At 43.0% G+C, this 24,332-nt stretch overlaps 2 protein-coding genes across 2 annotated transcripts; both read left to right on the top strand.

The window, feature by feature from the left end:
- The first annotated feature begins 940 nt into the window (after positions 1-940).
- Positions 941-3,297, top strand: sp5a (Sp5 transcription factor a). The gene is made up of 2 exons (XM_047046954.1): positions 941-1,321; positions 1,752-3,297. Exons 1-2 carry the CDS (start codon positions 1,271-1,273, stop codon positions 2,826-2,828), a joined length of 1,128 nt encoding a protein of 375 aa, XP_046902910.1. The 5' UTR covers positions 941-1,270; the 3' UTR covers positions 2,829-3,297.
- Positions 3,298-9,057: 5,760 nt separating this feature from the next.
- Positions 9,058-24,059, top strand: LOC124485355 (glutamate decarboxylase 1). The gene is made up of 17 exons (XM_047046936.1): positions 9,058-9,706; positions 10,686-10,863; positions 12,251-12,313; positions 14,048-14,203; positions 14,860-15,102; positions 15,533-15,623; positions 18,342-18,454; positions 18,688-18,803; positions 19,014-19,093; positions 19,300-19,354; positions 19,855-19,971; positions 20,287-20,351; positions 20,465-20,543; positions 20,704-20,853; positions 20,952-21,059; positions 21,854-21,943; positions 22,194-24,059. Exons 2-17 carry the CDS (start codon positions 10,788-10,790, stop codon positions 22,365-22,367), a joined length of 1,776 nt encoding a protein of 591 aa, XP_046902892.1. The 5' UTR covers positions 9,058-9,706; positions 10,686-10,787; the 3' UTR covers positions 22,368-24,059.
- Positions 24,060-24,332: the final 273 nt, after the last annotated feature.

Raw genomic sequence — 24,332 nt, 5'->3', positions numbered from 1 at the left:
TTCTTATTGCTCTCACATTATAAACCCCACGCAGTGTTTTCCTGTCTCCTTATGAGTGAGTGTTTCTTATCACACGAGAGGAGGAGATGTGGCAGGGGAGAGTCTGGTTCTACTTTCCTGAGGACGGGAACTCCTCCCTTTATGCCGGGACACGGTGGTTCAGGAGGTTTGGGACCCAGACATGACTGAGCCGTCAGCCTGGCTTCAGGTGCTCTCCTGGTCCCTGGGTCAATGGACACCAACACTAACATGGGGACTGTTTTAGGTTTGTTAGTTGTTGACAAAGTTGCAGTAATCTACCTGTACTGGACATGCATGACAGTGAACATTGTCAGTCTCAATTTTGGCAAAATAGAAAAGAACTACAAAACAATATTTTGTAATCGATTCATACCAATTCAGGAAACTAATATAAGCACATATTTCTTTAGCTTTTTTATGAGTTAATTTGATTACTGTCTGTGAGGGGTTCAAACACATGCAACCTTGTGTCCCTAAAAGACACTAATTATACTTTCAACCGCTTTCCCTTCCACATCAACATGTTATCAACGGTATGACCGCTGCAAATGAATAAGACATGAGACGCGTTTTTTAAGAGCAGAGAACCACTGCTTCAGAGAGACATGAACTTTGTGTTGAGTCACTTGATTTCGTCTTATTCCTCCTCTTGAAGTTATCAAACAGCCCGATGCCAGGAGATCTCAAGAGATAACAATGTCACATTGTCACACAGGGTTCTGCTACAAATCCTTAATTACAAAAAGAGGATCGGATAACTACAGCATCCAATACCGGGGTCTCCAGGCGGCGTGGGGTCTTTGATCAAGAAAATCCAATTATTTGTGTATATACATTTCCCACATAGTGATTACTTCATTAATTGTCCCGCCTTTATCTCCTCCCTTCCCATCCCCCCTAATAATCAGCTCTTTTATCCAGACCAACAAACACACCATTGGAGCTTTGTGGATTCAAAGGATTTGCTTTCCCCCCTCAAAGAGCCGCTATTCTTTGATGATTGGGCAGCGGCGAACTTCAAAGTAATAAATCTTATTTCTGACTGGCTGGCGGCCCACCAAAGTCCTTATCAAATTCTAAGAAGTGATCCCTCACTCCTCAGATAGTCCAAGGATATCTCGAGGAGAGGAAGCATTGAGAAGGAAGACTTCACGACGTCAAGACATTTTTCTACGTTCAAACATTTTTATCTCAATTAGTCTTTTTTTATTTTGATCTGTTTTCGGTAAGAGGGACGTGGAACTTTACCATGGCAGCAGTGGCTGTGCTGAGGACAGAAACCCTCCAGGCTTTTCTTCAGGTTTGTTTTTGAATTTTGTCTCCTTTAAACCATTATTAGTGTAGACTGTTAAATCTAACTTCATTGTATAATGTTTGGACTTGAATGTGTTTCTCTATTATGGAGAATGATTGGGTTACCGACTTTTTAAATAACTGTTCGTAATAAGTAAATATGTATAGGACACCGTATTTAGCCAACACTTCATGTTGTATGTATTAAATGTGAATGTTAGGATTTAACATTCGAATAGAGTAGACCCTTCACACGATATGTTTGTGTGAAATAAATTAAAGCGCAAAATGCGACGCAGATGCAAGGAAGTCTAATGGAGGAACTTTGCTCTCAACTATTTGTAGCCTAATGCATGACATATGAGTTTACAAATAACAGACTATGTTTACAATAACAATTCGACGTGTATTCAAAATCCTTTATTTTGCTCATTCAGGACCGTACTCCGAACTCCTCACCAGAGAACTGCAAGCACTCTCCCCTGGCGCTACTGGCTGCCACTTGTAACAGGATCGGACATCATCACGGATCAAGTCCTGCAGATTTCCTCCAGGTTCCCTATGACGCAACCTTAGGTTCCCCTTCGCGTATTTTCCACCCGTGGAGTAGCGAGGGGAATCATCAAAGCACTTTGTCCAGCAATTCAACTTTCGGACTATCCTCCAAATCCCAGCTCTCAGCGCACATCCAAAGCTCCTTTACAGCCCACCACGAGCTCCCTCTTACCCCTCCAGCGGACCCCTCATACCCCTATGACTTTTCCCCGGTGAAGATGTTGCCGTGCTCCATGCAGTCTTTACAGTCAACATGCCCACCCACGTACGTTCCCGCGGTTTCTTACGCAGGGCCAACTTCCATTCCGCCTGCCATGTCAGGTTTCGTTACGGGACATTCTGGCCTTGTGCACCAGCAACAGAGACAGCTGTCCCCAAACCCCGGGGAGGATATTCCGTGGTGGAGTCTTCAGCAGGGGAATCACGTCAGTCACCCGTCATCACTGGGTCCTCATCGGTTCCAGCTGCAGAGGGGGTTGGTGCTGGGACATACAGACTTCGCGCAGTATCAGACACAGATCGCTGCCCTCCTTCACACCAAATCGCCCCTCGCTACTGCCCGCCGATGCCGTCGATGCAGGTGCCCAAACTGCCAATCCTCGACCTCGAACGACGAACCCGGGAAGAAAAAGCAACACATATGCCACATTCCAGGCTGCGGGAAAGTTTATGGCAAAACTTCCCACCTCAAAGCGCACCTCAGGTGGCATTCTGGAGAGCGCCCGTTTGTTTGTAACTGGCTTTTCTGTGGCAAGAGCTTCACCAGGTCGGACGAGCTGCAGAGGCACTTGAGGACCCACACGGGGGAGAAGCGCTTTGTTTGCCCGGACTGCTGCAAGAGGTTCATGAGGAGTGACCATTTGGCAAAACATGTCAAAACTCACCAGAACAAAAAAATTAAGTGTCACGACAAGACGCTTGATCACGTCAAAAGGGAAGAAATGAGGAATATGTTGTAACCCACGTTAGAGCCAGTTCGATAGTATTCACTAGTGCAATAAAAGTCCTATAGTTGAAGTACAAAGTAAGCTACAATATAATTAGTCTATTTTGTTTCCCTTTCGGTTCTTTCCTACGTATTGAAAATTGTCTCTAACATTGCTGGTCTGTGTAGACATTTTTTTGTATATGAAGTCTGTCTCATAAGTTCATTTGGGATTCTAGAAAAGTAACTTGTACCATGAGCTGGTATTCACTGTAAAATATCATATCAAGGAAGGCAAGTGTTAACTTGTGAATTGATCATGTCTTCGGTGGAAGATTTCACTCTTGTACATAATATTTAATAGCTTTTGTTGAATGAAAGTGTCTTGTTTTAGCTCCTAATGGGGTGTTTAGCATGCTCTTAAAAAGATATGCTATTGTTGAAATGACCCAAATACTGTGTGAGAATAAAAAAAAATCTAACATTTTCCCTATGTCAGACTAGTCTACTTTAATGACCCTGAATGGCAGGCTCTGTTAATATTTGATCATGAGTGAGCGTATTAATTAGGTACCTTTCAGAGTGAGGTCACTAACGAGAACTTGAATCCATAGTAGGGTTCTCAGTCCCTTCCCCAGCGAAGGTCTGTGAGAGGGGATAGTTGAAGTTGGATTACAGTCATACTGGAGTATTTAAAAGTTGCATGTATTAGTTATGTGCATAGGGAAAATGGATCATGGATGCATCCGTTTATATAATTTTGCATATGAAGACATAATTAGCGACTATTTAGCTTGTGCTCTGCAAGATACAGGCTCCATGAATGATGATCAATCTAGCATACATTTCTATATAATAAGACAATATCTGAAATGTAATTGCAGATTATAGTTACTCTTTAGCATTAAAGTAAAGGTATATTTCTTTCCAAATTAATCATGATTTGACATGGCTAAAGTTAATTTATTCTGTAAAATTTTGGCATTAGGGACAATATTAGAATTTTGGTTCCATTCCATTCTGGAATGTACTTTTACTACAAACGGATACTTATATGCAATTCTTGCAATATATGACATGACATTCAGCATTGCACAACCAAGGAAAGTGTTACAGCAACAAAAACAAAACAAACAAATCCCATTGCTTGTGATGCGTTTGACAAGAGACAGCTCTGTCTGTTACATAACAACGTTTCTGAATAGAAACTTCTCTCACAGGCCGGCTGTTTGATCGGCGTGTCTCCATGACGATACGACCATCGTACTTGTGGATAGGGCCTGATAGAAATGCTGTAAAGACGCACTAAACCTCAAACTGTTGTTAAACAATGTTGATCAACGGAAGACAACATTGGAGGCGGTTGGGATTCAACTGTGACTTAATGTAGCTTTTAGTGGTCTAAAGCCTGAGAAGTTCTGAATCTTTATAACCTACGTAACTATATGTGACTACGCTCAGTGCTCCATCCTTGTAGCTTGTCCATGAAGCCGTGGTGTATGTTGGGCTTCAAAGTGGGGTTGAACACAAGTGGAACCTGTTCCTTGCTGATAACATGACCTTGACTGGGACTTTGGGCGGAGGAGAACAACATTTGTAAATGTGAGGAGGCGTTCTGCCTCCAGCTTCAGGGACATCTCCGCCCATCAGGCAGGGGCACATCTGGGCACAGGTGACCAGTCATCTAGTGTGCCACCTGTGGGGGGAGGGGGGGCTCCAGGTGGGCACCCCACACCTGCCCCTTTTAAAATACATAGACTTTGGGGCAATTCAGTCTACACCTATTTTTACTATATTTTATTATTTATTTATTTTATAAAAAATTATACAAATACAATGAAAAAACTAACCCTAACCCACCATATTTTGTTAAGACTTTTTGTACACCTGCCTCAGAAAGGTCAGTATCGTCTCTGCACACAAGCCCACGAATGGTCAGTAGCGTCTCTGCCTTCATGGATACTGTACAGTGTGTGTGCTCCAGGACCGCTATGTTAATCAGGTCCTGAACAGATCTGCAATTTGATTAGACTTATCAGAATGAGAATGACACCAATTTCAGAAGAATGTGCCGATAACTGTAGCCAGCGATAATCTAACTGATATTTGCACCAGACCACCACGAAGGCACTGGGGTTTTTTCATTTACAGTTGGAATTATGATCATTTCTTAAAAAGTCCAAGAGTCAAAGTGTAACAGACTACCAGTCGAAGAGCAGTTTTAATGTCATAATAAACCAGTATGAACTCGAGTAAATCACAACAATGAGGCTGTCTCCACTATCACTTCAAAGACAACCCTAGTATGTTTTTATCCCTCTGCTCAGGTTTAAGTACACTGACTGGCATGGTTTAAGGCAGGGGTGTCAAATCCTGGTCCTCAGTGCCCACTGTCCTGTATGTTTGAGATGTTTCCCTGCTCCAACACACCTGATTCAAATGAATGGATCACGATCAAGCTCAGCAGAAGCCTGATAACAATCATTCATTTGAATCAGGTATGCTGGATCAGGGAAACGTCTAAAACGTTGAAAGTATGCAGAAGTAGACCAGCTTCTTCTTCAGGAACTTGACACGGGTTGGGCAAAGCCTGTTTCCCCTGCAGGTGCCCCCCCTATTGCCGCATCCTGTAACTGCAGAGAGGGATGAGCGCTTGTGGCCGCTTGCTCTGAAGCCAACAGCTCCAGGCTGTAGAGACCCTGGGGACGAGACTGATCCATGCTGAATTGGTTATATCCAATAATTGATCAGGAACAATATTCTAGTTCAGTGAAAACTCATATAAATTGTGCTGGTCTTGGACTAGGAAAGATTTCCTATTTAGCATTGACATGATCTCCGTGGACATGTGGTTTGTGGCCCAGCTCCCCCTCGTTCCTCTGCTTCTTGGCGGACAGTCAAACCATGGTCCACGCTACGACCCTTAAATCACCACAAAAACTGCAGCGAATGAACTTCTGTCACACGAACCTTATTCAATCACATTCATGTGGTTCTGAAAATGAACGTTTGACTGTAAAAATTAGGTCGGCGATCACTGGAAACAACCACACAGCAGGTCTGTTTTAATGGTCCTTTGTGTACAGGACTTGTAAATAATAAAACAAAATTATATATTTTCATACTTAATGAGATTTAGAGCTGCATCCAGTTTTCCCAGAGGAGATCTTCCTATTCCAAGGATAAACTACACATCTACAGAACATCATGGGGGGAGGGGAGGGTTATTGTGAACCAAATACATTAGGGGACAGTCATGAAAGGAGTCTTCACCATTTGAACTTTTAAGTCTTGATTCCAATTTTATGATCCTATTATAAAGAAGGACTTCTAAGGAAACGTTGAAAGCATTCACGGGGGCTCGTAATAGCAGACAAAGGCATTGTTAAACACATTGTCGATTGGCTTTGAGTTTCAATGACAGCAATCACCACAACTGTAGAGAAACTGAGACTGCTAAAAGGTACATGCTTGTCTGTAAATATCAGTTTGCTTATTTTAATTTTAATGCATTAATCAAGTCAATTACGTTTTAATCAAATGAAACAACTTTGATATTTTCTACGTTATGATTTGTATCCCCAGCCCTTGAGCCAGAGGAAAGGGATGTTAGTGTTACGGTACACTTGAATCATCAAACATGCTTTAGCCTGACATTATGCTTGATCAAGCTATCATCTCATTCTGCTGCGTCCATGAGGAAACAGGGATACTATGTCTTCCTTCACTTTTGAAAAGTTTAGTGACTGTGCTTCAGATCAATACTCAATCATTTTACTTCCTAATCCATGTCATTTTCTCTCTCGAAAATACAGATGTTATCATTATTATTGCTTGGTTATCCCCTTAAGGATGACCTTTCAATCGTTTCCCAGTCATCTTATTACTTTAAACACCGTAATGAAAGAAAGGTTTATTTTCCATTGTTTGATCATTATTCCTCAGATTTTAGCAAGCCTTTTTGTGTATAATTTCCATTTTTATGAGAAAATTGAAGGACTGTGTTTTAGCATATTTTAATTGGCTTTTAAGGAAAGAGGGTGGGGTGCATGCGTATTTTAACCGTGCCAAATTGTTAAATTGGATTCTAACTTTGTCTTATTCTAGAAGGACAGGAAAAATGTTTTGATATAAACGGAATTTCATGCCATTTCAGTGTTAAAAGAAGTTGTTCCAAGGGAACTGGTCCACAGGGTCAGTGTCATCACCAGCCAATGAAGGACAAGCTTTTAAATATAGCCCAACGTTAAGCCTTGCTCTGTTAGGGGGATGTCTCTCTGGGTTGGTCATTTATCCAAGGACAGAGGTTTGGTTTGAACATTGGTGGGGACAAATATTTTTTATCGCCCTGTCTGCTAACACTAACCCTTGCCTTGCTGGTCATTACTGATGTGGACTTTTCAATGGTCTCAACGCCGGTAGGGACATGTCCTTTTGGTCCGCCCCTAAACTTTCATCGAAGTGTGTATCTCTGACATCTGTCTCTCCACTTGTGAGGAGGTGTAAGTGGGAGAGAACGGTACAGAGACAGTGGTGTGGAACAGCTCCCTGGTTGTGGTCGATCCAGCAGGTCTGTGGTCCTCAGGAACAGCCCCAGTGTACCCCAGTGTACCCCAGTGTACCCCAGTGTATCCCAGTGCCCCAGTGTACCCCAGTGTATCCCAGTGCCCCAGTGTACCCCAGTGTACCCCAGTGTATCCCAGTGCCCCAGTGTATCCCAGTGCCCCAGTGTACCCCAGTGCCCCAGTGTATCCCAGTGCCCCAGTGTACCCCAGTGTATCCCAGTGCCCCAGTGCACCCCAGTGTACCCCAGTGCACCCCAGTGTATCCCAGTGCCCCAGTGTACCTCAGTGCCCCAGTGCCCCAGTGTACCCCAGTGCCCCAGTGCCCCAGTGTACCCCAGTGCCCCAGTGTACCCCAGTGCACCCCAGTGTATCCCAGTGCCCCAGTGTACCTCAGTGCCCCAGTGCCCCAGTGTACCCCAGTGCCCCAGTGTCCAGCAGGTCTGTGGTTCTCAGGAACAGCCCCAGTGTACTAGCAGACCATGTAAGTTGGTCTAATGGTAGATGATGGAAAGACGGGGAGTGTTATACTAATAGGTTATGCAAAACAGCATGTTTAATAATGTTACATCACAATTACTGTTAGAGCTTTTCATTCGACATTTTAGCATTTTTGTCTCGCCAACAGAGACCTAGAGAAAAAACAATAATGCTGGCTTTAGAGGTGAAAATGAAATAGATGACTGCTTTGACACCGGTGACACGCTGACAGCTACTTCTTCAGATGAAGACATTACGTCTGTTAGCCTAAGGGAGTGAAATTAACGTTATGATGAACTGAACTACATGTGTATTATCACTCTGTCTAAAGGCAGCCTGTACAGAGTGAAGGGAGACTTCAAGAGGGCAACCTGCCTCTCAATTTAAAGCTTTCTTTCGTTTATTTTGACGTATAGTATGATCAAGCGCCATCTTGCGGGGACTTTTGTAACTGATTTGGAATTACAAAAGCAATTGCGTGATCCCTCCCCCTTCTCACTGGATTGTCACGATGGTGATATGACCTCTGAATTCATTATTGATATCTAGCCTAGTGATTTGAAGTCGATGAGCCAAAAGGTTGTTCAGACAAAACTACAATCTAGGCTTAATACGAAGGTAGCCAATGCTTTAATATTTATCGGTCACCAAATACCACTGATTTATTTTTCACCTATTTTTCTGAAAATATATATTTGTTTCATTTCCCGTGAATGACCCATTTTCATTTCTAAAATATGTAGGCCTACAATAATGTCAGTAAAACCAACGGCCATTTGGTTATCGCTACAGGAACCATTCAAATGTTCTTGTTCATGATCAAGATCATGACAAAACGTAGGCCAAGGCACATGGTTACCTAACTAAATGTGCATTATGTGTGTTTGGTGCGAGGAGTGATTGGGGGAGACTCATGATTGGGATAGGCAACAGGTGTTTACAGTATCACTTGTGTTACACCCCATGTAACTTTGATTTGATGACAAATTACTCTATCTATGTCTGGGTTTATTCCTGTGAACTACAGTAATTGATGGCCCACTCGGATTCTATTGATGATTCCGTACTGCCACCTTGTGGGGAGCTACCTTTTCAACACGATGCGAGAAGCCGAATCGTTTTAGTTTTTCCATCCAAAAATAAGATATTATCCATCCAGATATTTTCAGGAAGGATATAAGCTACATTTTGTCATTACCACTATATCGACATAGCAGGCTAAATCTAAAGCCGGCGTGCTGATTGAGTTAAACTGGAACATAAATTCACTCATTAAGATGAAAACATTAAAATACAAAATAAAGGTCGAAACAGATGTATTTTTGATTAGACGAGCCTACATACCCTTACAAATCACATTTGACCAGGACGTGGCGACCTCCCCTCCCTCCTTGTTACCCCTTACAAGCGTAATGTGTTGCTCAGAGGATCAAACTTCCAAGTCCATGTTCGTGACCGGGATCCCAAATCGAGGTATAGCGTCAAAGACAAACCAAACACGTACCAAAAGTCACGTTATATCAGAAAGGCACACCAAGAAATATCCCAAGAATATTTGGCTGCAAAGCGGATGTGAGTTTGATATTAGGGGGGAAATGTGCAGCACCGGCTGAGGTGGTTTGACTCATGCGTGCGTAGTAACGAATAAATAGGCACTGTACGCTTTAAATATCAGCACATCAAATGTACATCAGCAAAAAAAGGTCAGCGTGCATGGAATTTCACAGTGAACTATTCTTCAACCCGACGTTTTTCCAGGACTGTTAAACGCACATTTTACACATCACATTTTTGGAGGACTTAATTTTGTCAGTGTCTCGTAGTTCTTTTTTGGGACTCTACCTGTTCACCTGTATCCATCACCAGCACGGTAAGCAGCCTTATAACATGGGTTTACTGTTGCACTGGTACACACTTTAAAAAGGTAAAATAAAAATATTTTTAAAGATGAGTTTTCATTGAAGAAGCTCTAACAGGTGTTACGAAGCTGTTAAAAAAATGTTTTGTGGCTTTGGTTGTGTGGATTTTGCACATCACCGATAAGATTGTTTTATAACAAACCAACCCTTTATTCATACTTGATGCTGGATCTATTATATATCCTAAAACGTTTATTTGCTACATTTAAATGTATTTATTGACAACTATGCATAGATTATATCTCAAAGGCTCTTCCATATGAAGTGACATTGACCTGAATCGGGGTCATTATTATATACACAAGCAGGCTAACTCTAAGGTTTCTGACTACTCATCAATCGTGTATTTATTAATTTCATTTAGACCTCATTAAACAATTTACTAATTACTAATTGAGAAATCAATCGAAGACAGACTGTGGACAATTTGACCTTTACATATTCACACCCTTGACTTCACGGTCTGCTATCCAATTCTTCACCTATCTCAACATTCCTTTTCATCAGATGTTTATTATCAGCTTCTCACGAGCTCGGTCATTATCCACGTCGACAGCCGAGATCAGGTTAGGCTATTGATGGGATCGGGAGGATTAATGCGAACCATTGTGGTGATATGGTTGGTTGAATGAGACTCATTGTTTTTAGACTTTTGTGGTTTGGGATGACTAAGACTAGTTGTGAGGTGTGCTGTAGATCAGTGCAGACCAATCAGTGCAGGCAAATCAACCTTGCCAGACAATCTCGTCGACAAGTCTGTCGTGCCTTGTCAATTTGAACAGCATTATTCCCATAGCTCTGCATCTCTGTCAACATTTGTACGAGGGGATATAGCTTGTCTTCAAATATCCATATTCAAATAGTTCGACATGTCATTATCCATGTCCAGTACTGTGGCTCCGCTACCTATTTTTTCTCTTCTCCTTACAGTGAGTGGGACTTTTCATCTCAGCTAAAATAAGAGGGTGTTCGCAGAAAGTGACAGCGCGCTTTGAAGTGAGGACTTTTGTAGTCTACTGTGTCTCAAGACTGATGGCGGCGTCTGCACCTTCCTCATCTGGCGGCGAACCGGATCCCAACTCGACAAATTTACGACCACCAGGCTCAAGTAGGTCCATCGCAGATAAAATGCTTTTTCACTTGTGCTATTTACTTTGAGAGCAACGCCATTAATCATTGCCATGGATGAAAAAAGATTGTAGCCTACCATTCCAAATGCTTCTCCGTCTACAAATCACCGCGGCATTGCATGCGTGACAGACCGCCCGGACTTGGCTTCATTGACGAATCTTGCTGTCAAAACAGGTGATGTCCTCTAAAAACACGAGTTGAAAGCAATTAAAAAAACAACAGTGAATGGGCTTCATATTGCCAAGAATATCACATTTTACATAAAAAATGGAAAAGGTTCCAATCGTCTCATAAAAGTGTTAACTAAAATGTAATATATTTTTTTTCGTATCATTGTTATTAGAATTGGATGTAGCATTTTTACAATTAAGTAGAATTTTTCAGTAGAATTTTTGATCTATAGGCTGAATAAAAGTGTTCGACAGTGCATCTGGTGAATGGTAATTACGTGTAAAGTGCCGGTGATTGCAACCACTTTAAATTGACCCTAATGGTGTGTTCGAGCTCCTTATTTATAGCCGAACAGGGGAAGCTCGAGACGCAATGTTACAGGCTGTAGCCTACCTCAGTGAGCTACTTCTTTAGGCTCTAAGCTTCACATTTTCTTAAACAAAGGCCACAATATTTTTCCGAGCGAATGAATTAAAGGATTGAAGATGTTACTGTAGAATATTATTGTTGTGGGTCATGTACGCCTGTAGACAACATTCTAATATATTAAGATGAACAAAATGCTATCATCAGTCTAAGCAAAGGTTTGATCATCTTCTATTCTTCCTTCCTCCTCCTCTAATTAAAAAACACACAAATAAATACATATTTAATATAGGCTATTAATAGGTGAAATGTACGTTCTGTTTATTAGGAGGCTTCAAATGTTTGCAAAAGGAGGCCGTGGCCTGTTTTGGATTGGGTTGGAATGTCTTAGGTGATGGAACTGACCCCTTAAAAATCTGTCCTGATTTTTTAAATGGATCCAATTTGTCATTGTGGGTGAAATGTTCCATTTCTAAAAGGTGCCCCTTGAAATCCCCCGAGGCCTCAGCGATGTGACACCGGCCGATCTGATGACTCATGGCTTTCACCCAATTAGATATTTCTGGCAAATATGCAACCAGTTAAAGTTGGGCCCACGTTCTAAATGCTGACATTCAATCATACAATGTTTTTATACCATTCAGAACCTGAACATATTAATTATGTCACACACAGTTCAATGTTGAGATATTCCCAATTGTAGTCTATCCACAATCTGCTTCAACATGCCCCATCCAACGCTTTCATTAATAATCATTTTGGAGAATTTATGGTCATGACCAACGTAATTCTAGCACTATCTCAATAGTTTTCCTAAATGATTTTAGGCTATGACGCCTGGTGTGGAGTTGCTCATGGATGTACTAGAAAACTGGGAATGAAGATATGTGGTGAGTTAAAAATGTCTTTCATGTATTTGAATGTGAGGTTTATAAGACGAACAGGTTATTAATATCTGTGCATCCATCAAATATGCATCCGAAGCATGTCAACAGCGCGTGGTAAAAGAAGGCCTGTCGCGGCCCATTTTGAATTTTGAGCTTCTGGGTGTCACCATGGAAAATGTGCGTTGGTCTGATACGGAATATTCTGCGTGGCGGAGCTGCTCGGGCGACACGCTCTATGCACGCTGTCAATGGGAAGGCTCTTATCGCATGAGTGGGTTTTAAGGCTGAAAGGATGATAATGTCCTCAATTATTGTAACCACGTGATTTTTTGGGAGAAAAAAACTGTTTTTCAAATGGGATAAAATGTAATTTGGATAGACCTACTATTGAACACTCACCCCCCACCCCCCGTCCCAAATGGGTAATGCTAATGGTAGGCCTATTTCTGCTGTAGTCCTTTAGACAATTAAAGTCTAAATATTGCGCCCTCCCATGGTTTACGTGGGAAACATTTAGGCCTGAGTGAAAATGTTACTGTCCTAAATGTTACCCTACAAAGACGTCGGGCCTCATTAAATTGCTTTTGAAAATGCGCAATGGCCTATAGACTACCATTCCTATGTTATTCATACTGTTGACTATAGCCAGTTGGAATAGCCTATGTGCAGCATTTAAAGAAGAATTGGTTTGTGTAATTCATTAAAGCTACAAATTTACGTTTCCAAGTGCTTTGTGTCAGGCCTTATCGCGATTGGAACGCATTTGAAGGAAAGCGATTCAGAGGCGTTTGCAATCGTAATTCGTCAGGGTTCTGTTTTGCAGAGATAGCGCTGCCAGTAACCTATTGAGGCCACAACAGCGACTCGGCCCCAGAGAAAGAGAGGGAGACAGGGGAAAGAAAGAAAGACAAGGAGAGAGACAGAGAGAGAGAGAAAGAGAGAGAGATAGAGAGAGAGACATATTATTTTTCATGGAATTACAGACTACCCTCAACCTTAATTAGCTCTAACCAGGTGCAACACAATAGTCCGATATGGTATTTCGTGGCTAGACGTCCTCCTAATAAACTTGCAGTCTATAATTTCTTAAGATTTCGATAGTCTGATTAGTTTTATATGTAATCAATAAAAGTAATCTGTCTTGGGCTTTGTTATAACGTGTTTATTATTTTTAGAGACAATTGATATTGTGTCTGCCCACACGAATTGAAATTGGGCTGAAAGTGTTTTTTCATCCGTCGTCAGGCCAACCCCAGTAATAATTGGGCTGAGTCTTTTCTGTTCTTGACACTTCGGCTTAGGCTAAGTATGTAGAAATCGTGCGCAACTTTACTTGAGTTCATGTCTATTACACCTTATAAGAAATAGCATTTTTTCAACATTAGTTCCCCCCCGGGCTTTAATGACATCGGGTCATTATGCTGTTCCCTGCTTACTGAAGTGGAATCTGTCGAGGGGACTTAATACGAATTTACAGCTAGGCTACCGAAATGACTGCTCTTTCTGTTTGCTTGGCTGGCTTTTGATGCTGATGTCACTGTGCTCAACCTCCCACACCGCTATAAATAGGGTTCCCCCAACAGGATGGGAATCTCCTCAAAGCAGCCCACAGCAAACAGGATAGTCAGTTTCAGAAGTGGGAAATAACAGGATAGCATGTGCTTTGCGTAAAACTGCGTGTGTTCAAGATGTTTGGGAACGTACCGTTTGATTCCTCTGCCCCTTGCAACCATTTAGGATTTTTGCAGAAAAATAACAATCTGGAGGAGAAGAGTCGGATTGTGGGTTCCTTCCAGGAACAGTCGTCGAAGAATCAGCTGTCTTGTGACAACAGCGACAGAGATACCCGTTTCAGACGCACCGAGACGGACTTCTCCAATCTATTCGCCAGAGGTAAACTGCCTATTAATTTATTTGGACAGATTTATTCAAACATTTTATTTAATAAGATATAGCCTAAATATATATACTCTATAGGCCTATTTGAATGCAATTCTCTTTCGACATTTAAAAATAAATATCTTATGGGATTAAGGCTTGTCTTTCGCTGATTATCACGTCAGTCTAGTTCTGTTGGAGCTAAAATAAATGCGGGTATGGAAATAATTAATAATTATTTACTTAATTATGTTGAAATGATATGCATCTTGCAAATCTTGCATTCAACTTAAATGCAGCCTGTCGTACGGCAGGTTCACTGCCTAACGTCATGACACAAATTCAAATTAAGTATTTAAATCGGTCTTGTCGGCAGCACAAGCCCTGAGTAACACTTGCGATGCTCTGGAAGTTTGTTTAAAAACTCAATGGGAATGATCAGTAGTAGCCTATGTGTAGCTCTGAGGAGAGATGTGTAAGAGATGATGAGGAAATCCACAGAAAGTGGAGATGTTGACTATTTGAAGTCAGGTAGAAAAACAGCAGGGATGCAGCCAAGGTTAATAATCGAATCCCTCTGATGGAAAGAGCATACAGTGCACAATGTGCTTCATGAAAACATGACACACATTGATATTAACCTTTCAAATCAAATTGATGTCAATTCATAGATTTATTGCCGGCCAAAAATGGAGAGGAACCAACCATGCAGTTTATGTTGGAGATTGTGGACATTCTCACCAACTATGTCCGCAAGACATTCGACAGATCCACCAAAGTGTTGGACTTCCACCACCCTCACCAGCTCCTGGAGGGCATGGAGGGCTTCAACCTGGAGCTCTCTGACCAACCAGAGTCCCTGGAGCAGATCCTGGTGGACTGCAGGGACACACTGAAATACGGAGTGAGGACAGGTGAGGACAAAAGAAGGATATATTTATATTTAGTCATTTAGCAGACGCTCTTATCCAGAGCGACTTACAGCAAGTACAGGGACATTCTCCCCGAGGCAAGTAGGGTGAAGTGCCTTGCCCAAGGACACAACGTCATGTGTACTGGCCGGGAATCGAACTGGCAACCTTCAGATTTACTAGTCCGATGCTCTACCCACTCAGCCACCTGACTCCCCGATGCCATGCGACAGTACTCCCCTTCCCTCCCCCTCCCCCCCCCCCCCCCCCCTCTCTCCCCCTGTACAATCAATACTGCTCAATACAATAGTCTACACTCTGTAGACTGTAGACTGTAATGATTACAGATAAAACTAGTGTCACATTCTCGAACAAATCATCGCCCATGTGGGATGTGTCTCTGATGGTGAAGCCGTGCTCTCCTGTCTTCTAGGTCACCCTCGGTTCTTCAACCAGCTCTCCACAGGGCTGGACATCATTGGCTTGGCAGGAGAGTGGCTGACCTCCACAGCAAACACTAACATGTGAGTGGAAGTCAATAAGGGAAAACTTCTTCACACGTATATAGCATTTAACCATTGTGAGCTAATCTAAATGTATTTTATGTATAATGTGTTTTTAGAAATAAATATTTTTTGAGGAAGAAAAGCACCTATGTTCAGGTTACAACATCAATCCATCAGTCAACTGTCTTAGTCAGGTATAATATACATTTCTCCGCAGTAAGATGTCAAGTTGAGTCATTTAGGAGTGGGAGAATAGGTTTATGTAAGTCTGTCCCTGAAAAAAAGAATTTCCTTCCATTTTGGTTAATGGCCTCAGTAGATTTAGGTTCAAGCAGATGATGACTTCAAGTGACATAATTAGGACCCTTGGTGTTCCTTTAGCTGAATGATCCTCACAAAACTCTCCCGGACTGTCGATCAAACACGGAGGACATGGCCTTACACGTAGGGGACTACGGAAGAGTCTGTTGTTTGCTGTGCTTTGGTTGTAGACCGACAGTATTACTGCACTCAGATAATACAGCCCTACAGGCAAACTAAATTACATATTGATTGTCATTCAGGGTTTTTTCATGTCTCTGTTTTCTGTAATGCCTCAGACCAGAGGCCAGAGGAGAGAGGGTGATGTCAGTTCCCCAAGGAGGAACATGTGAGTTAATATTGCTTTTCAGCCAGTAGCACAATATGGAGGAGTGTCGTACCAGCCAGAGAGTTCAGCGACGTGTCCTGATGAAGGTCGACATCACAAAGGCCTTGAGTTACTGACGACCTAGGTGTTACCATGATTGGCAGCTTAAACTGGAGGCAGTCTAACCTCTGGCCAAAGCTAATCTCGGTGACACACTGATGTAAGGAAACAGTGCTCAAGGTGTGAGATATTCTGTCAAACCCAGATTCCCATTCTAGTTAGAAGACTTGGCATAATAGCGTGGTAACAATATGAGATATGTGTTTAGTCGTGGACTTGTATCTAAATACAACCCCGCCATTAACACAGGGAATTCATTCAGTCTTTTACCTCATTTAATGAAGATGCATGCACATGTCATCCCTGGCTTGGTATGCCTTCATCATCCGTAAGACCCTCATATATTCTGTTTACTCTTCACTACACAGTCAATGAGTTTGTAGTTAGTCCGGCTGATTGTGGTTCCACCTCCTTATTGATGTGCTACACCACCTAAGGCTTCCTGCTTGGTTTAGACAGATCATGTGACAACATGACAACATCACTGTGGATGACTGGAGGCCCAGGGTGAAGGTGGGACACATATTTGTTATTCATGTTCGGCGATCACTCCATCAGACTTAATTACCAAAGGCAGCCATTGATTGACACTAATGGAATGACAATCATGTCCAGGGTTATACCATCAGAATTAGTCTAGGTGAGTGATGGGGTTCAAATGAACGTCTGAAAAAAGAAAAGGTTGGACTTCTTTATTATGTTGCTGGCAAGCCTGCTATCTTAAAACCATTATGGGTTATGGACTGTAATGTTCTGTAGATGGATTGACTTGTACCGCATGAACAGACAGGCAGTGGGATAATTAGAAGAGCATAGGGCAGGATTTAGCCAAGAACATCATCTAATTCAACTAAAGGTTACAGCGCAGCAAAAAAATGTAGTTCTTAATGTGTATTTTCCCCAAGAGTTTTCTAGATTGTTGATGAAATGGAAACAATACTTTCAAAGAGGTCACAGGAAATATGATGGCGTTAAGGAAACCCAACTGACCTGTCTGATATTTACATTGCATTTACATTTAGTCATTTAGCAGATGCTCTTATCCAGAGCAACTTACAGTAATACAGGGACATTCCCCCCGAGGCAAGTAGGGTGAAGTGCCTTGCCCAAGGACACAACGTCATTTTACACGGCCGGGAATCAAACTGGCAACCTTCTGATTAATAGCCCGATTCCCTAACCGCTCAGCCATCTGACCCCCCATATGATATGTTTTCATCTAAGATTTTAATAATGTTCGTCATGGGCCATATCTAGAAAAAGATGATGTATTATAGAATATGAACAGATGGCTGACTTGGCAGATAGGAACGTAACAAAACTCAGGAACGGGCACCTGTGTGGGGGACGTAAGCTCAAGGTAAACAGCCAGCGACTGGTCGGAGCATCAGGTTGACACAGGGACCTGAACCATTTTCCAAACTAGCTGTGTAGACACTGGTCTGCAGATGTGCTTCAGACACAAAGGCAGCGACATTCTCATTGTGTCACATCCTGTCTCTCGGTCTCTTTGTCCTTCCAGCTCCCAGACAAAAGCTCCCTCATGGTGGCATGTTCCTAATGGACATGAGCCGATGTGACACTCATGTTCTTTTTCATTCCACTGAGTAAAGCCAGCCCCTTATACAATGTGACAGAACTATTGCTGAAGCGTGACATGGCTCGAATTGCCCCATTACTTTCTTTACTAGCTAATAATGCTGCTTGCTCAATGAGGACACAACACAAGATGAGTTCAAGCTTTAGATATCATTCAGGGTTTGGTCCTTTGTGAGAAACACAAAACAATGTAGTCAACATGGAGCCACTATTATCCCATGTTTATGATGTATCTTTGTGATCGTAACACAACACAGGGGATGTAACTGAGAAAGCTAACATCCTTATGAAAGCACAGGGAGGAGAGCACCAGAACGGTGACCATCAGAAACCGGAGAGCGCTGAGGACTGGGTCTTGTTTTGACGAGGTGAGTGTTTGTGCTCTGCAGGTTCACCTATGAGATCGCCCCGGTGTTTGTGCTCATGGAGCAACTGACCCTGAAGAAGATGAGGGAGATCGTGGGCTGGCCTAACGGGGAGGGAGATGGGATCTTTTCACCAGGTGAGAGGCCACGATGAGTTCACCTGCGAGGGACAACAGATGAAAAGTCAGACATACAATACTATATCTTTTTACCTGGAGGTGGGAGTTTTTCTCGATTCTCACTTTTAACATGGAGATGCATGGATGCTTACCAGCTCCTTCTGCTGTGTGGTGCCACAGGGTGCCATGGTAACGTGGTCCGCCAGTCCGCTTTGTCCAAACCTGTGTGGCTTTGTGCTTCATGTCTTCAGGAGGAGCTATCTCCAACATGTACAGTGTCATGATCGCCCGCTACAAGTTCTTCCCGGAGGTGAAGACCAAAGGCATGACGGCCGCGCCCAGACTGGTCCTGTTCACCTCGGAGCACGTTAGTACCTCCTCTCACTTAGTATGGACTGGATGCTTTGACCTTTGACCTTTCACACAGCCCCGGGGCAAACGGAAAACGCATTAAATCCTTCATTCGGCCACTTTAATTCATCCTGATGTCATTTAAGACATCTGTGTCACAGGTGATTGTCAGTTTGGCCTTTTTAAGTACCTCGATAAAATCAATTATTGCCTTCCGTTCATGCAGAGCCACTACTCCATAAAGAAGGCCAGTGCCGCTTTGGGCTTTGGAACCGAGAACCTGATTCTTCTGAGCACAGATGAGAGGTTTGTGGAGGTTCTATATTCCGATCGGTATTCGATCAGTATTCACTCAACCGTTTTCATCCATAGCAACACAGAGAAGGGGGATTTGAACCTGTGATCTCATGATCTGCAGTCAGATGCTCACACCCCTGAGCTATAGCCATCCTCACTGTTGAAGCCACGGAGAAACGGTGTGGAGGGTCTGACATGCCTGTGTGCTTGTTTAGGGGAAGGGTCATCCCTGCTGATCTGGAAGCCAAGGTCCTGGATGCTAAGAAGAGGGTGAGTTTTTCATATTTAATGTGATTTAGTGGAAAGTCATACAGTCCGTGTCTCTAAAGAAGATTAATCGTCTTTCTTGTCTGTTGCTCAGTGAGGTAGCATAATGTTAATAACTTCCAGTGAGTCGAAACATTAACTTGTAGAATAGGAATTTAATTCAAACCCGTTAATTGAAGTGCATCTGCAGTTAATCATACTTGTTTGAGTGTACAATAACAAAAAGGCCATTTCCATTTTAAGGTTCGTGCCTATGCCTGTCCAAATGTTATCCCACACATTGCCCCTAGTTTCAAAACACAGTCTGATGGAACTGATTTAGTTAAGGCTGTGGAACAAAACACAGGAGCTGTCTATACCAGCAACGGCTTGCCTGGAGAAGTCGAGAATAGTCTGTGAAATGGGTTCCACCCAATTTCTGTTATGTCAAAGATTGCACAAAGTGAACATTGCAGTTGGATTCCAGCACATCACCGTAATAGACTGTCCCTGTCCGCTTCCAGGGCTGTGTTCCAATGTTTGTGAACGCTACTGCTGGATCCACTGTGTATGGGGCGTTCGACCCCATCAACGAGATTGCAGACATCTGTGAGAAGTACAACATGTGGCTGCATGTAGATGTAAGTGAATCTTCTCTAGCCTCATCACTCCAACAGGCCTCCTAGATAGATCTCTGAAGAGTGTATTTCAGTGAATGACTCTGGGCCAAAAACCCTCACTATACCATTTTCATTCACTTGAAGTTTTGTTTAAATCTGTTAGTTAGGGGAGGGGGGCTTGGCATATATAGGCAGATACCATTGCTTTCATCGTATCAGACAGGAGCAATCTTGTAAACTAAAGTATTCTAAAGGGTATTAAAAGCTACCGTGTCTGGCCCAGATGGACCTACGGTATTTTAGTGTCCACAGAAGCTATTATGTGTGTTTGTGCAGGGGGCGTGGGGAGGGGGTCTCCTGATGTCCAGGCAGCACAGGCACAAGCTGAGCGGGGTGGAGAGGTACAGTCTGACACACCGTTTGAACACAGCTATACACTCACCCACTGAGGAGCATGAGTCACCAGCCTGTGTCATCACCACACGCTCTCAGTCCATCTTGTGCCTCCTCCTAGGGCGAACTCTGTCACCTGGAACCCTCACAAGATGATGGGCGTTCCTCTACAGTGCTCTGCTATCCTGGTCAGGGAAAGGGTAAGATTACACTCACACACACACACACACACACACACACACATGCATGCACACACACATGCATGTACACACACATGCATGTACGCACACACACAAAATCACATGCAGACGAGCACACACACATCCACACGCCTGTCTGACCTCTTCCGACCTCTTGCAGGGAGTTCTAGAAGGCTGCAACTCCATGTGTGCAGGTTACCTCTTCCAGCCTGACAAACAGTATGACACCACATATGACACCGGTGACAAGGCCATCCAGTGTGGAAGACATGTGGACATCTTCAAGTTCTGGCTCATGTGGAAAGCAAAAGTATGGCTTTCCCCTTCACATACGTAACGGTATCAATTACATTTCCTAATCCTTTTAACACCATACATCAATGTTTTGCCGTTTGTCCCCTCTTTCAGGGAACAGTAGGGTTTGAACAGCACATTGACAAGTGCCTGGACCTGTCAGCGTATCTCTACAACAAAATCAAGGACCGAGAGGGCTACGAGATGGTCTTCCAGGGAGAGGTGAGATAGCTTCCCCTTTATCTCCAACTCTGTTCTGCTTCAGACTGGAATAGCTCTGAAGGGATTCCTCTGGAGCACTGAAAGGGGCGGGTACAGCTCAATGGTTGGAGCTCTTGACTACAGATCAACAGGTTCAGATTCCTCCTGTACTGTAAGTGACTGGATAAAAGTGTTTGCGACATGGACACATAAGAAATGTTTTTTTTTTTTTGTCTTTTCATTTCTTGTCTGATAAAGTGACATTTAGATCAACTATGGGAGAGATCTGGGATTTAAATTGTGCTTATGTTGATCACAATCAGTAGATCTGTATTCATTCCTATTTACGCATTCCTACTGTAACCTGTATTGTGTTCACGGGTCTATGAGTTGAATAACAAACACCTGTTGGCTGTATGTTATTTTTGTTTTCCCTTTCTACTATATATTCTGTTCTTGGCCCTTTATGACTCAGACATACTTTGCTAGAACCACTGTGTCTGAACTGGTCATGTTGATGTCGAGGTGATGGTTAAACTCTCCAATCAGCTGGTTGTTAATACTCATAAACCCAGAACGTAAACTGAGCTGCTGTTCCATGGAAACGGACTGAGCTTCCTCCCACACATCTCAATGATCTCTCTCTCTCTCTCTCTCTCTCTCTCTCTCTCTCTCTCTCTTTACCCCTCCTCTCTCTCTCCCCCTCCTCTCTCCCCCTCCTCTCTCTCTCCCCCTCCTCTCTCTCTCTCTCTCTCTCTCTCTTTCCCCCTCCTCTCTCTCTTTCTCTCTCTCTCTCTCTCTCTCTCTCTCAACAGCCTCAGCACACCAACGTGTGTTTCTGGTACATTCCCCCGGGGATGCGCGGCATGCCTGAAGGGCAGGAGCGGAGGGAGAGGCTGCACAAGGTAAACCCACCATTAACCCCCAATAGTTCTGCAGGCTGGCTGAGTCGATCGCTAAATTATAACACCCACTCCTCCACCTGCAGTGTGCACTTTTTGGCAAGGGGTGGATAGCCAAGGTGAAAACACTAACTGACAAGCGAGTGCTTGTCAATCCATAACCTGCCAACTGAACGGCTTCTTGATTGGCAGCTGTGTTTGTACGAAGCAGCGCTGACCCTGTTCTATGGCTTGTCTTGACATTTGACAACAGGTGGCGCCCAAGATCAAGGCCATGATGATGGAGTCGGGAACCACCATGGTGGGCTACCAGCCCCAAGGAGACAAGGTCAACTTCTTCCGTATGGTCGTCTCCAACCCCGCGGCCACGCGATCAGACATCGACTTCTTGACCGACGAGATCGAGAGACTTGGCCAGGACTTGTAAGGACCCACACGTCCCTGCAAGGTGTGGCTCTCATCTCCCCCACGTCCTGCCCAGACCTCCGCTCTGCTTCCTGTCCTCTGTGTAACTCAAGTAAACGTTTGAGTAGTAGACTTTGAAATCTTTAGCTCAGTCATTACCATTCGTCTATGCCGCAAAATGGACTGGCCCAAATGGTTCATGTCTAGCCTCTCTTTAGCAGTCAACATGCCATAGTTTGACCTGACATATTGTACAGCTGCCTATAGAAGTATCCATACTGACGCACTGATCGAACTTGAAAGACTTAACCTGTTGCTACAGAGCACAATGCAAGGGACCTCATGGCATAGATAGTATACATTACATAGCATTGTAATATACAATATACACTATATTGTACTTATTGTTGGTGCTGTGTGATGTTCATGTAATTATCGAGCAAGATAAGCACCGCCCCCTTGTATTTGAGCTGTTCTTTCCCTTTCATATTGAGTAGTGGGATGTGTAACACAGTCATTGTAACAGGTAATCTATTGCTGTTTTTAGAGCCGATGAATTTTGTGTAGATTGTGTATAGTATTGTTACATTGCTTTTGTGACAGATATGTGTCTTAGTTTTACAATGGGAAACCCCAATATATAAAATCCACAAAATATATATGTATTTAAATAGATGAATCACTTTATTTATACCAAGAGATTATATGTGTGAGAGAATAATCTAGTATATTCTACCATTTGTATTGTATCCTTATTTATACTTTGAAACACAAATGTATATGATCAAACTGTTTTCAATAACATTGAAGGTATTTTAGTGTATTTGTGAACCAAAGAAGAGTATAATTATGAATAAGTGTATACAGCCCTCCACATAACCTATAGATGGATTAAGATATAAATGAAATATAAAGTATATAGGAATATGTAATTTGACACCTGTCAGTGCAATCTATGTTGTGTAACTGTAATAGGACATTGTAGATCACATTGAGGAATGTTTTTGTCACAAGACTGACTGTGAGGTGTAAGAGAAGCACAATACCCCACCACACCCGCCCCCTTTAACGTTAAGAAACTCCAGTCCAAAATATCTATAAACGATCACATTCCTCATGTTCTGTCTTATGTTTCAAGTGTATGCACAATATTCCCCTGTGAGAAACGACATGTTGCTAAGCTCACTTTAACGGTACGACTGCACAGCGAGGCCTGTGTTTTTCCTGTGCTGCACAGTCAGGCCTGTGTTTGTCCTGTGCTGCACAGTCAGACCTGTGTTTGTCCTGTGCTGCACAGTCAGGCCTGTGTTTGTCCTGTGCTGCACAGTCAGACCTGTGTTTGTCCTGTGCTGCACAGTCAGGCCTGTGTTTATCCTGTGCTGCACAGTCAGACCTGTGTTTGTCCTGTGCTGCACAGTCAGACCTGTGTTTGTCCTGTGCTGCACAGTCAGGCCTGTGTTTGTCCTGTGCTGCACAGTCAGGCCTGTGTTTGTCCTGTGCTGCACAGTCAGACCTGTGTTTGTCCTGTGCTGCACAGTCAGACCTGTGTTTGTCCTGTGCTGCACAGTCAGGCCTGGGTTTGTCCTGTGCTGCGGTGTATCTGATAACTGTACATTCCTGGATGAGCGGGATGATGGATCCCTTGTCAGTTTAGGCACTATAACCGCCTACCGTTTGCAAAGCATTACTGTTATATTTACAGCATTAATAAACATCTCTGCTTTAAAACATCTGTTCCAAAGTGATTTAAAGGGCACATTTTGATGAGCATTAGTCATCATCATTCAACCTCTCAGGGTATTAAAAGACTGTGTTTTAATAGATAATGAATCATCCATATGTTTAATGAAGCCATTATTTTACACATTAAAACATCCAAAAAGGTATATCATTGGAGTATATAAATGTGTGTCCTAGTATACACTAAGGTAACAGCACTGCAGATCAGATTGGCTTCAGTGTTTAGAGACCCTCCTTCAGCATACCA

Source organism: Hypomesus transpacificus, chromosome 23, assembly GCF_021917145.1.
Source record: "Hypomesus transpacificus isolate Combined female chromosome 23, fHypTra1, whole genome shotgun sequence".
NCBI lineage: Eukaryota > Metazoa > Chordata > Actinopteri > Osmeriformes > Osmeridae > Hypomesus > Hypomesus transpacificus.
This window is presented reverse-complemented; position numbering and strand designations above follow the sequence as displayed.

Bases quoted from the DNA above. Each gene is read 5' to 3' on its own strand.
- sp5a (XM_047046954.1), top strand. From the start codon at position 1,271: ATGGCAGCAGTGGCTGTGCTGAGGACAGAAACCCTCCAGGCTTTTCTT. The intron at 1,322-1,751 runs GTTTGTTTTTGA...TTGCTCATTCAG, and splicing joins CCCTCCAGGCTTTTCTTCAG to GACCGTACTCCGAACTCCTC.
- LOC124485355 (XM_047046936.1), top strand. From the start codon at position 10,788: ATGGCGGCGTCTGCACCTTCCTCATCTGGCGGCGAACCGGATCCCAAC. The intron at 20,854-20,951 runs GTATGGCTTTCC...CCCCTCTTTCAG, and splicing joins GGCTCATGTGGAAAGCAAAA to GGAACAGTAGGGTTTGAACA. The intron at 21,944-22,193 runs GTAAACCCACCA...ATTTGACAACAG, and splicing joins GGAGGGAGAGGCTGCACAAG to GTGGCGCCCAAGATCAAGGC.